Source organism: Oncorhynchus mykiss, chromosome 10 (genome assembly GCF_013265735.2).
Source record: "Oncorhynchus mykiss isolate Arlee chromosome 10, USDA_OmykA_1.1, whole genome shotgun sequence".
Lineage (NCBI taxonomy): Eukaryota > Metazoa > Chordata > Actinopteri > Salmoniformes > Salmonidae > Oncorhynchus > Oncorhynchus mykiss.
In genome coordinates this window covers 32,286,819-32,299,927 of record NC_048574.1, presented here as the reverse complement: position 1 = coordinate 32,299,927, position 13,109 = coordinate 32,286,819, and the positions used below count along the sequence as shown (strand labels likewise).

At 42.9% G+C, this 13,109-nt stretch overlaps 1 protein-coding gene across 2 annotated transcripts in view; it reads left to right on the top strand.

Moving 5' to 3' along the window:
• The window catches only part of LOC110533652 (coxsackievirus and adenovirus receptor homolog), a 106,212-nt gene that overhangs the window by 53,275 nt on the left and 39,828 nt on the right, over positions 1-13,109 (top strand). For both annotated transcript variants that reach the window (XR_005053618.1, XM_036990073.1), the window contains exon 2: positions 4,968-5,137. Coding sequence is in view for 1 of the 2 variants with exons in the window: in XM_036990073.1 (XP_036845968.1) it covers positions 4,968-5,137 (170 nt within the window). In the remaining variant the exon portion in view is untranslated. The remainder of the gene's footprint in view (positions 1-4,967; positions 5,138-13,109) is intronic.

The window sequence follows — 13,109 nt, the reverse complement described above, 5'->3', positions numbered from 1 at the left end:
TGCATGTGTATCACTAACTAATGTTACCTCCAGGTCCAGACAAACAGGTTTTAGGAGTTTCTGCCCGTCGGTCAGCCAGCAAGCATTGTGCCGATGACACTCAATTAGAACTGAGTCATCACAAACAGAATGTGTATTCAATTCAAAGATTGACAAAAGGGATGTTTCAAGTGTAATTGAAAGGAATTCCACTCCTAAACTCATCAAAAAAATAAACGTCCCTTTTTCAGGACCCTGTCTTTCAAAGATAATTCATAAAAATCAAAATAACTTTACAGATCTTCATTGTGAATGGTTTAAACACTTGTTTCCCATGCTTGTTCAATGAACCATAAACAATTAACCGTTCCACAGATGCATGTTCATTAAGACACTAACAACTTACAGATGGTAGGCAATTAAGGTCACTTATGAAAACTTAGGACACGAAAGAGGCCTTTCTACTGACTCTGAAAAACACCAAAAGATAGATGCCCAGGGTCCATGCACATCTGCATGAACGTTCCTTAGGCATGCTGCAAGGAGGCATGAGGACTGCAGATGTGGCCAGGGCAATAAATTGCAATGTCCGTACTGTGAGACGCCTAAGACAGTGCTACAGGGAGACAGGACAGACAACTGATCGTCCTCGCAGTGGCAGACCACGTGAAACAACACCTGCACAGGATCAGTACATCTTAACATCACACCTGCGGGACAGGTACAGGATGGTAACAACTGCCCAAGTTAGACCAGGAACGCACAAACCCTCCATCAGTGCTCAGACTGTCCGCAATAGGCTGAGAGAGGCTGGACTGATGGCTTGTAGGCTTGTTGTAAGGCAGTTCCTCACCAGACATCCCCGGCAACAACATCGCCTATGGACACAAACCCACCGTCGCTGGACCAGACGGGACTGGCAAAAAGTGCTCTTCACTGACGAAGAGTCGTCGTTTTGTCACACCAGGGGTGATGGTCGGATTTGCGTTTATCGTCGAAGGAATGAGTGTTATACTGGGGCATTTACTCTGGGCAGGATCAATTTGGAAGTGGAGGGTCCGTCATGGTCTGGGGCTTTGTGTCACAGCATCATCGGACTGAGCTTGTTGTCATTGCAGGCCATCTCAACGTTGTGCGTTACAGGGAAGATATCCTCCTCCCTCATGTGGTAACCTTCATGCAGGCTCATCCTGACATGACCCTCCAGCATGACAATGCCACCAGCCATACTACTCGTTCTGTGCGCGATTTCCTGCAAGACAGTAATGTCAGTGTTTTGCCATGGCCAGCGAAGAGCCCGGGTCTCAATCCCGTTGAGCACGTCTGGGACCTGTTGGATCGGAGGGTGAGGGCTAGGGCCATTCCCCCCGGAAATGTCCGGGAACTTGTAGGTGCCTTGGTGGAAGAGTGGGGTATCATCTCACAGCAATAACTGGCAAATCTGGTGCAGGACATGAGGAGGAGATGCACTGCAGTACTTAATGCAGCTGGTGGCCACACCAGATACTGACAGTTAGTTTTGACCCCCCCTATGTTCAGGGACACATTATTCACATGTCTGTGGAACTTGTTCAGTTTGTCTCAGTTGTTTAATCTTGTTATGTTAATTTAAATATTTACACATGTTGAGATTGCTGAAAATAAACGGCCTATTGATTGTGAACCATTATGTGTGGAGGAATACACTATTTGTGAGTGTGTATGAGTTTTCTCATCACCATGGAAATTACACTGAACAAAAATATAAATGCGACATGCGTTCAGAAAACCAGTCAGTATCTGGCGTGGCCACCATTTACCACATGCAGCGAGACACATCTCCTTCACGTAGAGTTGATGAGGCTGTTGATTGTTGCCTGTGGAATGTTGTCCCACTCTTCAATGGCTGTGCGAAGTTGCTGGATATTGGTGGGAACTGAAACACTCCATTGTCGATCCAGAGCATCTCAAACATGCTCAATAGATGACATGTCTTGTGAGTATGCAGGTCCTTGTGACATGTACACTATCATGCTGAAATATGAGGTGATGGCACGACAATGGGCCTCAGGATCTCGTCACGGTATCTCTGTGCATTGAAATTGCCATCAATAAAAGCAATTGTGTTGTCTGTAGCTTATGCCTCTGCACATACCATAACCGCCGCCTTCGTGGGGCACTCTGTTCACAACGTTGACATCCGCAAATCGCTCGCCCACACGACGCCGTACACACTGTCTGCCTTCTGTCCGGTACAGTTCAAACCGGGATTAATCCGTGAAGAACACACTTCAAACGGCCATTAAAAGTGAGCATTTGCCCACTGAAATCGGTTCTGGGCTAGCAGTCCTGGGCTAGCGTGGTTACATGTGGTTGTGAGGCCGGTTGGATGTACTGCCAAATTCTCTAAAACGACTTTGGAGAGGTGGCTTATGGTAGCGAAATGAACATTACATTCTCTGGCAACAGCTCTGGTGGACATTCCTGCAGTCAGCATGTCAATTGCACACTCCCTCAACTTGAGACATCTGTGGCATTGTGTGACACAACTGCATATTTTTGAGTTGCCTCTTATTGTCCCCAGCACAAGAGGCACGTGTGTAATGATCATGCTATTTAATCATCTTCTTCATATGCCACACCTTTTAGTTGGATGGATTAACTTGGCAATGGAGAAATGCTCACTAACATGGATGTAAACAAATGTGTGCAATTGGATGGCAATAAGCTTTTTGTGCGTATGGAACATTTCTGGAATATTTTATTTCATCTCAAGAAACATGGGACCAACACTTTACATGTTGCGTTTTTATATTAGTGTATAATTGGGGAGCTTGTGTATGTTATATGATATCCCCTGGCTGTCTAGGGTGGAGAAACAATTGCAACATATAGAATATCCCACCACACTACCGACTGAACAGACAAATGAGGTGAGAACAGAGAAGACTTTCAGCCTATAGATGAATGTTCTGTGGAAGTTCGGTCTTCTGTGGGGGGTCTTGGGTGCCGAGTGCCCCCCAGCTAGGGTTTCTGTACCATATCGGCGTACACGGTATTACCGGAAGTGCACACAAGGGGTGCTATCCCCCCCCAAAGAAAACACACTAAACAATTTAAGCAACAGGGATCTTGAATGTCTCTAGTCTGGGTACCAGTATGTTTAGCTAACATTCAACTCCTTGCCTCTCCATGTCATTGCCAAAGAGACTGACTTTAAGGCAATCTCAACATTCAATATGCAGCTGGATTTACGGCAGAGTTTCTCATTGGTTGTTGGAAATAACATTTTCCATGTGGCGCCTCAAATAGATCTAGAATCATAAAGTCAAAAAGAAAAATGTATCTGTTAGCAAGTTGTTGTATTTTGAGGCTTAAAATCAAAGCAAAGTGGTTTCTTGATTTGGAATTTCAGTATGTATTTAGTTTGAGTATTTAGACATGAGCCAGCAACTTTTGACCGACTGGTTTCTTCTGGGAAAACTGTTGCTTAGCAACCGGATACCAACATCTGGGGAGAAAAAAAAGTGATAGATCCAATATTTGGATAATTGTTGTGATTTGGAGGATAGCTGTGAGGCTTTTCAAATCAGGATCATCTCCTCTGTTCTCCTCAAGCTCGTTGTGGTAATGTGCATATTTGAAGATGGCAGAAAGGCTAGTCCCTGGCAATGACAAGGAGTGGAATGTTAGCTAAAGAGACTGGTACTCAGGCTAGAATGTCTCTGCTGTAACCAAAAAGCTTGATCTAGACATCTAGCTGCTTAGCTAGCAATTTAAGTCCTGAGCTGATATAATTTATTTGTCACATCTTAGACTTCAAAATTATACTTTTTTAAACAGTATTGAAAAGCTTGAGGTCTGTATTTAAAAATACCCCGTTATACGGTATATCGCTCAAGCCTACCCCCAGTACGACAGGCCCCCACCATCAAATTACACACAAGAGCAGATTACTTTCAAATATTGGGCTGGCGGAACATGCAGCAGAGGGGTTCGTTTGATGTAGCTCAGTGGGTCTGAGAACTGCCCATATGGCCAACCTGCTCCAGCCTCTGCTTACTTTAGATTACAGAATGCAGTTTCAACCCAGGCTATTGTCTCTCTCGTGTGTGTGTGTGTGTGTGTGTGTGTGTGTGTGTGTGCGCGTGTGCGCCCACTGTATGTATGTATGCTTTTACATTTTGTTCCAAATAATTCCGATCGTTTCATCTTGGCTGTCATGGATTTTCATGTGTTGGTACAACCAGGCTGTAGTAAACCGTATAGATCATTTCAGTGGTATTGCATTTTACACATAGTCGTCTGAGAGGATTTTGAACACTTGCCTCAGCACACAATGCTACATCAAGGGGATATAGCCTGGCAGCCTAGTTAATTTTTTTTTTTTTTAAAGCAGCATTTTTCTTTGACGGCAAGGCGACTGACTGTCAAAAGGATTTTTCTGTGGCGGCAGCATGTGACAACTCCATTCTCTATGGACTGTAGTTCCATGTGGAGGCTTAAAGCGCTTATTGAATTGAATGGAGAGAATCTTTAGCTCCGCTGATGTCACAAGGAAATTATGTTTATTAGTTCTAAGAATAACTCCTTGAGAATGATGCTCCAGTTGGATGATGAGCAGAGCAACAGTGTCAGTTTTTTACGTGTCAACCTATTCTTTCTGCTGTTTTTTCCTGTGTGGTTCACATTTTACTGATGTGTATCACTTGACCTCCTAAAAATGTGTAATTTTATGAATGCTCTATTTCGAAGATTTGAAATGCTGCTTCCATAATCCTGTTTAAAACCTTAACTGAAATCTCCAACTGTTAATGTACCAGTGTGAACAGAGGCACTGTCAGATGAAATCCTGATTTTCATTTTAGAAATAACATTCGACTTAGAATTAGACATTCTAATTCTATGAGTAGCCCCTAGGTGCTTATGAAGGGAATGCTATGCAATCAGTGTGCGCTATTAGCCTAGTGGACTTCATCTCTCTCTCTCTCCTCCCTCTGTGTGTCCAGGTGTAGCCCATTGCCTGGAGATCACGTCCCAGGGGCCCACGTCCATAGAGAAGGCCAGCAGTGAGAGCGTCAAGCTGGACTGCCAGTTCTCTCTGGCCCCCGAGGACTCTGGCCCCCTGGACATCGAATGGAGCCTGCTGGCCTCTGACAACCAGAAAGAGGATAAAGTGGTGAGTGGGTGGTTTATATGTGGTCCCTCCAAGTGGTTTGTATGTGGGGGGGTTTTCATCCCTGAAAAAGTTTTTGGGCTTATTCCTGCTCTCATATGTCAGAAGTCATGCTCTGTCAGAACTAGTCAATGTTATCCATTGTTACAACAGAAGTGTTATGCCAGTCTTAGTGTTGTGTCAGAAGCAGCAACTGGAACTGGTTAACCAGAGGCAAAGAGAGAGCCATGCTTAAAGGTCTGTCTGCTTTGATACAGTACCTGCCATTTGAGAAGTAAAAGGAGAAGTCAGGTTTTTCCCCCTTTTGTTAAGCAGTTCTCTTTCACACAACCCCCAAACATGACTAAAAATAGGTTCATGTTTTACTTGTTCCATCTTGTAAAGCTCTATAAAATATCCCACATGGGTTTGAGTGTGTGTGTATGGCATGGAGCTCTTTCAGTGTGTGTGCAAGCATGCACTGTCCACACCCATTAGCGTGTGAAAAGGAGTGTGTGGTGCATTAGTTGGCTCTCGTAACCTCAACCACCTACTCTCTACATGGTGCCTCTATTGAGTGGAATGCCACCTCACAGCCATGCTGTGGGAACCCAGCGGCTCCCTGTGTACAGGCCATGTCATCCCTCTATAGCTTGGAGGTATGGGGTGCACCAAGCTGCTGATAATAGATACAGTGCCTTGCGAAAGTATTCGGCCCCCTTGAACTTTGCGACCTTTTGCCACATTTCAGGCTTCAAACATAAAGATATAAAACTGTATTTTTTTGTAAAGAATCAACAACAAGTGGGACACAATCATGAAGTGGAACGATATTTATTGGATATTTCAAACTTTTTTAACAAATCAAAAACTGAAAAATTGGGCGTGCAAAATTATTCAGCCCCCTTAAGTTAATACTTTGTAGCGCCACCTTTTGCTGCGATTACAGCTGTAAGTCGCTTGGGGTATGTCTCTATCAGTTTTGCACATCGAGAGACTGACATTTTTTCCCATTCCTCCTTGCAAAATAGCTCGAGCTCAGTGAGGTTGGATGGAGAGCATTTGTGAACAGCAGTTTTCAGTTCTTTCCACAGATTCTCGATTGGATTCAGATCTGGACTTTGACTTGGCCATTCTAACACCTGGATATGTTTATTTTTGAACCATTCCATTGTAGATTTTGCTTTATGTTTTGGATCATTGTCTTGTTGGAAGACAAATCTCCGTCCCAGTCTCAGGTCTTTTGCAGACTCCATCAGGTTTTCTTCCAGAATGGTCCTGTATTTGGCTCCATCCATCTTCCCATCAATTTTAACCATCTTCCCTGTCCCTGCTGAAGAAAAGCAGGCTCAAACCATGATGCTGCCACCACCATGTTTGACAGTGGGGATGGTGTGTTCAGGGTGATGAGCTGTGTTGCTTTTACGCCAAACATAACGTTTTGCATTGTTGCCAAAAAGTTCAATTTTGGGTTCATCTGACCAGAGCACCTTCTTCCACATGTTTGGTGTGTCTCCCAGGTGGCTTGTGGCAAACTTTAAACAACACTTTTTATGGATACCTTTAAGAAATGGCTTTCTTCTTGCCACTCTTCCATAAAGGCCAGATTTGTGCAATATACGACTGATTGTTGTCCTATGGACAGAGTCTCCCACCTCAGCTGTAGATCTCTGCAGTTCATCCAGAGTGATCATGGGCCTCTTGGCTGCATCTCTGATCAGTCTTCTCCTTGTATGAGCTGAAAGTTTAGAGGGACGGCCAGGTCTTGGTAGATTTTCAGTGGTCTGATACTCCTTCCATTTCAATATTATCGCTTGCACAGTGCTCCTTGAGATGTTTAAAGCTTGGGAAATCTTTTTGTATCCAAATCCGGCTTTAAACTTCTTCACAACAGTATCTTGGACCTGCCTGGTGTGTTCCTTGTTCTTCATGATGCTCTCTGCACTTTTAACGGACCTCTGAGACTATCACAGTGCAGGTGCATTTATACGGAGACTTGATTACACACAGGTGCATTGTATTTATCATCATTAGTCATTTAGGTCAACATTGGATCATTCAGAGATCCTCACTGAACTTCTGGAGAGAGTTTGCTGCACTGAAAGTAAAGGGGCTGAATAATTTTGCACGCCCAATTTTTCAGTTTTTGATTTGTTTAAAAAGTTTGAAATATCCAATAAATGTCGTTCCACTTGATGATTGTGTCCCACTTGTTGTTGATTCTTCACAAAACAATACAGTTTTATATCTTGATGTTTGAAGCCTGAAATGTGGCAAAAGGTCGCAAAGTTCAAGGGGGCCGAATACTTTCGCAAGGCACTGTAGATCCACATAGCCCATGCACTGCCAGAGGGCATGTAGCTAGAAGCCTAGAGATGGATACAGTCTCTCCTGTACTTCTCCATCCCCTCCTTTACTAGTGATGCCTCCGCATCTCTTTCAAATCAAATTGTTTGTCATATGTGCCGAATACAACCTTGTAGTGAAATGCTTATTAACCAACAATGCAGTTTTAAGAAAATACCTATTAAAAAGAAGAGCTAAGAATAACAAATAATGAAAGAGCAGCTGGAAATTACAATAGTTTATGTTTATTTTATCTTTTTTATTTCACCTTTGTTTAACCAGGTAGGCCAGTTGAGACAAGTTCTCATTTACAACTGTGACCTGGCCAAGATAAAGCAAAGCAGTGCGACAAAAACAACAACAGAGTTACACATAAACAAACGTACAGTCAAAAACACAATAGAAAAGAGAAATAGAAACATCTATGTATAGTGTGTGCAAATGTAGTGAGGTAGGCAATAAATAGGCCATAGAGGTGAAATAATTCCAATTTAGCATTAATACTGGAGTGATTGATGTACAGATGATGTGCAAGTAGAGATACTGGGGTGCAAAGAGGGTAAGTAATAATATGGGGATGAGGTAGTTGGGTGTGCTATTTACAGATTGGCTGTGTACAGGTACAGTGATAGGTAAGCTGCTCTGACAGTTGATGCTTAAAGTTAGAGAGGGAGATATAAGTCTCCAGCTTCAGAGATTTTTGCAATTCGTTCCAGTCATTGGCAGCAGAGAACTGGAAGGAAAGGTGGCCAAAGGAAGTGTTACCTTTGGGGATGACCAGTGCAGTATACCTGCTGGAGCACGTGCCATGGGTGGGTGTTGCTATGGTGACCAGTGAGCTGAGAAGGTGGGGCTTTACCTGGCAAAGACTTATAGATGACCTGGAGCCAGTGGTTTGGCGACTGATATGTAGTGAGGGCCTGCCAACGAGAGCATACAGGTCGCAGTGGTGGGTACTATATGGGGCTTTGGTGACAAAACGGGTGACACTGTGATAGACTACGTCCAGTTTGCTGAGTAGAGTGTTGGAGGCTATTTTGTAAATGACATCGCCGAAGTCAAGGATCGGTAGGATAGTCAGTTTTACGAGGGAATGTTTGGCAGCATGAGTGAAGTAGGCTTTGTTGCGAAATAGGAAGCCAATTCTAGATTTAATTTTGGATTGGAGATTCTTGATGTGAGTCTGGAAGGAGAGTTTACAGTCTAACCAGACACTTAGGTATTTGTAGCTGTCCACATATTCTAGGTCCGAACCGTCCAGAGTAGTGATGCTAGTAGGGGGGTGGATGCGGGCAGCAATCAGTTGAAGAGCATGCACTTAGTTTAACTAGCATTTAAAAGCAGTTGGAGGCCACGGAAAGATTGTTGTATGGCTTTGAAGCTCGTTTGGAGGTTCGTTAGCACAGTGTCCAAAGAAGGGCCAGATGTATACAGAATGGTGTCATTTAGGTAGAGGTGGATCAGAGAATCACCAGCAGCAAGAGCGACATCATTGATATATACAGAGAAAAGAGTCGGCCCGAGAATTGAACCCTGTGGCACCCCCGTAGAGACTCGAGTTCGACCGATTAATCGGAATGGCCAATTAATTAGGGCTGATTTCAAGTTTTCATAACAATCGATAATAGGCATTTTTGGACACCGATTGTGGCCGATTACATTGCACTCCATGAAGAGACTGCGTGGCAGGTTGGCTACCTGTTACGCGAGTGCAGCAGGAAGCCAAGGTAAGTTGCTAGCTAGCATTAAACTTATCTTATAAAAAACAATCAATCTTAACTTAATCACTAGTTAACTACACATGGTTGATATTACTAGTTTACCTAGCTTGTCCTGCATTGCATATAATCGATGCGGTGCCTGTTCATTTATCATCGAATCGCAGCCTACTTCGCCAAACGGGTGATGTTTTAACAAGTGCATTCGCGAAAACAGCACTGTCCTTGCACCAATGTGTACATAAACATCAATGCCTTTCTTTAAAATCAATACACAAGTATATATTTTTAAAGCTGCATATTTAGTTAATATTGCCTGCTAACATGAATTTATTTTAACTAGGGAAATTGTGTCACTTCTCTTGCGTTCCGTGCAAGCAGAGTCAGGGTATTTGCAGCAGTTTGGGCCACCTGGCTCATTGCGAACTGTGAAGACCATTTCTTCCTAACAAAGACTAATTAATTTGCTAGAATTGTACATAATTATGACATAACATTGAAGGTTGTGCAATGTAACAGCAATATTTAGACTTAGGGTTGCCACCCGTTTGATAAAATACAGAACGGTTCCGTATTTCACTGAAAGAATAAACGTGATTTCGAAATGATAGTTTCCAGATTTGACCACATTAATGACCTAAGGCTCGTATTTCTGTGTGTTTATTATAATTAAGTCTATGAATTGATATTTGATAGAGCAGTCTGGCTGAGCGGTGGTAGGCAGCAGCAGGCTCGTAAGCCTTCATTCAAACAGCACTTTCGTGCATTTTCCAGCAGCTCTTCGCTGTGCTTCAAGCATTGAGCTGTTTATGACTTCAAGCCTATCAACTCCTGAGATTAGGCTGGTGTAACCAATGTGAAATGGCTAGCTAGTTAGCGGGGTGCGTGCTAATAGTGTTTCAATCGGTGACGTCACACGCTCTGAGACCTTGAAGTAGTTGTTCCCCTTGCTCTGCAAGGGCCACGGCTTTTGTGGAGCAATGGGTAATGATGCTTCGAGGGTGGCTTGTTGATGTGTCCCTGGTTCGAGCCCAGGTAGGGGCGAGGAGAGCGACGGAAGCTATACTGTTACACTGGCAATACTAAAGTGCCTATAAGAACATCCAATAGTCAAAGGTTTTTATTTATTTTATTTCACCTTTATTTAACCAGGTAGGCTAGTTGAGAACAAGTTCTCATTTGCAACTGCGACCTGGCCAAGATAAAGCATAGCAGTGTGAACAGACAACACAGAGTTACACATGGAGTAAACAATTAACAAGTCAATAACACAGTAGAAAAAAAAGGGGGGAGTCTATATACAATGTGTGCAAAAGGCATGAGGAGGTAGGCGAATAATTACAATTTTGCAGATTAACACTGGAGTGATAAATGATCAGATGGTCATGTACAGGTAGAGATATTGGTGTGCAAAAGAGCAGAAAAGTAAATAAATAAAAACAGTATGGGAATGAGGTAGGTGAAAATGGGTGGGCTATTTACCAATAGACTATGTACAGCTGCAGCGATCGGTTAGCTGCTCAGATAGCAGATGTTTGAAGTTGGTGAGGGAGATAAAAGTCTCCAACTTTTGACATACAAATGGTATAGAAATAAATAGTCCGATAATTCCTATAATAACTACAACCTAAAACTTCTTACCTGGGAATATAGAAGACTCATGTTAAAAGGAACCACCAGCTTTCATATGTTGTTCATATGTATGTTCTGAGCAAGGAACTTAAACTTTTATTTCAACCAAATTTTACACATTTCATTATTTATTTAAGACTAAATAGATTTTTACTTATGTATTATATTAAGTTAAAATAAAAGTGTTAATTCAGTGTTGTTGTAGTTGTCATTATTACAAATAAATCAATTAATCGGTATCGGCTTTTTTTGGTCCTCCAATAATCGGTATCGGCGTTGAAAAATCTGAATCATTCGACCTGTAATAGAGACTGCCAGAGGTCCGGACAACAGGTCCTCCGATTTGACACACTGAACTCTATCTGAGAAGTAGTTGGTGAACCAGGCGGGGCAGTCATTTGAGAAGCCAAGGCTATTGAGTCTGCCGATAAGAATGCGGTGATTGGACTTCATGGAGAATCTCCCCCCACATCACATTGATTGAATCTCTATATAATCCTCACATAATGTTTCACACGTAATGTATAATATGTAGCCTACGGCAGGTACTGGATAACTTATTTGTATTGCTTTTAATCTTTTTAAATGAATATCTTAACACTTTGTTCTAGCTAGCTATTTGTGTAGGTAGCTTTCAAGTAAACCCAATGATAATAGTATAATAATGTCTCATTATTATTTATTTTTTTATTGTATGTTTGTATATGTAATTATACATATATTTTTTTTGTAAAGCTCATCTGTTACTGTCACTTTGTCCTATCGTTATCTAATATCTTTTCACTTTTGTTTTGAATGTTCTTAATTGGAAAATGCAAAAATAAAAGAATGCGGTGATTGACAGAGTCGAAAGCCTTGGCCAGGTCGATGAAGACGGCTGCACAGTAATGTATTTTATCGATAGCGGTTATGATATCGTTTAAGACCTTGAGCATGGCTGAGGTGCACCCATGACCAGCTCGGAAGATTGCATAGTGGAGAAGGTTCTTTGGGGTTCTAAATGGTCGGTGATCTGTTTGTTACCTTGGCTTTCAAAGATTTTAGAAAGGCAGGGCTGGATGGATATAGGTCTGTAACAGTTTGGGTCTAGAGTGACTCCCCCTTTGAAGAGGGGGATGACCGCAGCAGCTTTCCAGTCTTTGGGGATCTCAAACGATACAAAAGATAGGTTGAACAGGCTAGTAATAGGGGTTGCATAAATTTTGGTGGATAATTTTACAAACAGAGGGTCCAGATTGTCTAGCCCAGCTGATTTGTAGGGATCCAGATTTTGCAGCTCTTATAGAACATCAGCTGTCTGGATTTGGGTGAAGGAGAAGCAGGGGGGCTTGGGCAAGTTGCCGCAGGGGGTGCTGAGATGTTGGCCGGGGTAGAGGTAGCCAGGTGGAAAGCATGGCCAGCCATAGAAAAATGCTTATTGAAATAATCGATTATCGTAGATTTATTGGTGGTGACAGTGTTTCCCATCCTCAGTGCAGTTGGCAGGTGGGAGGAGGTGCTCTTATTCTCCATGGTCTTTAGTGTCCCAAAACGTTTGGGAATTAGTGCTACAGGAAGCAAATGTCTGTTTCATAAAGCTAGCCTTAGCTTTCCTAACTGACTGAGTATATTGGTTCCTGACTTCCCTGAAAAGTTGCATATCGCGGGGGCTATTCGATGCTAATGCAACGCCACAGGATGTTTTTGTGCTGGTCAAGGACAGTCAAGTCTGGGGTGAACCAAGGGCTATATCTGTTCTTAGTTCTAAATTTTTTTGAATGCTTATTTAAGAAGCACTTTTGTAGAACAACCAGGCATCCTCTACTGACGGGATGAGGTCAGTATCCTTCCAGGATACCCGGGTCAGGTCGATTAGAAAGGCCTGTTCACTGAAGTGTGTTAGCGAGTGTTTGTCAGTGATGAGGGGTGGTCATTTGACTGCGGACCCATTTCGCACGCAGGCAATGAGGCAGTGATCGCTGAGATCCTGGTTGAAGACTGCAGAGGTGTATTTAGAGGGCTAGTTGGTCAGGGTGATATCTAAGAGGGTGCCCATGGTTACGGATTTAAGGTTGTACCTGGTAGGTTCCTTGATAATATGTGTGAGTTTGAGGGCATCTAGTTTAGATTGTAGGATGGCTGGGGTGTTAAGCATGTCCCAGTTTAGGTCACCTTACAGTACGAACTCTGAAGATAGATGGGGGGGCGATCAATTCACATATGGTGTCCAGGGCACAGCTGGGGGCTGAAGGGGGTCTATAACAAGCGGCAACGGTGTCTTGAGGGTAGAAGCTGTTTAGAAGCCTCTTGGACCTAGACTT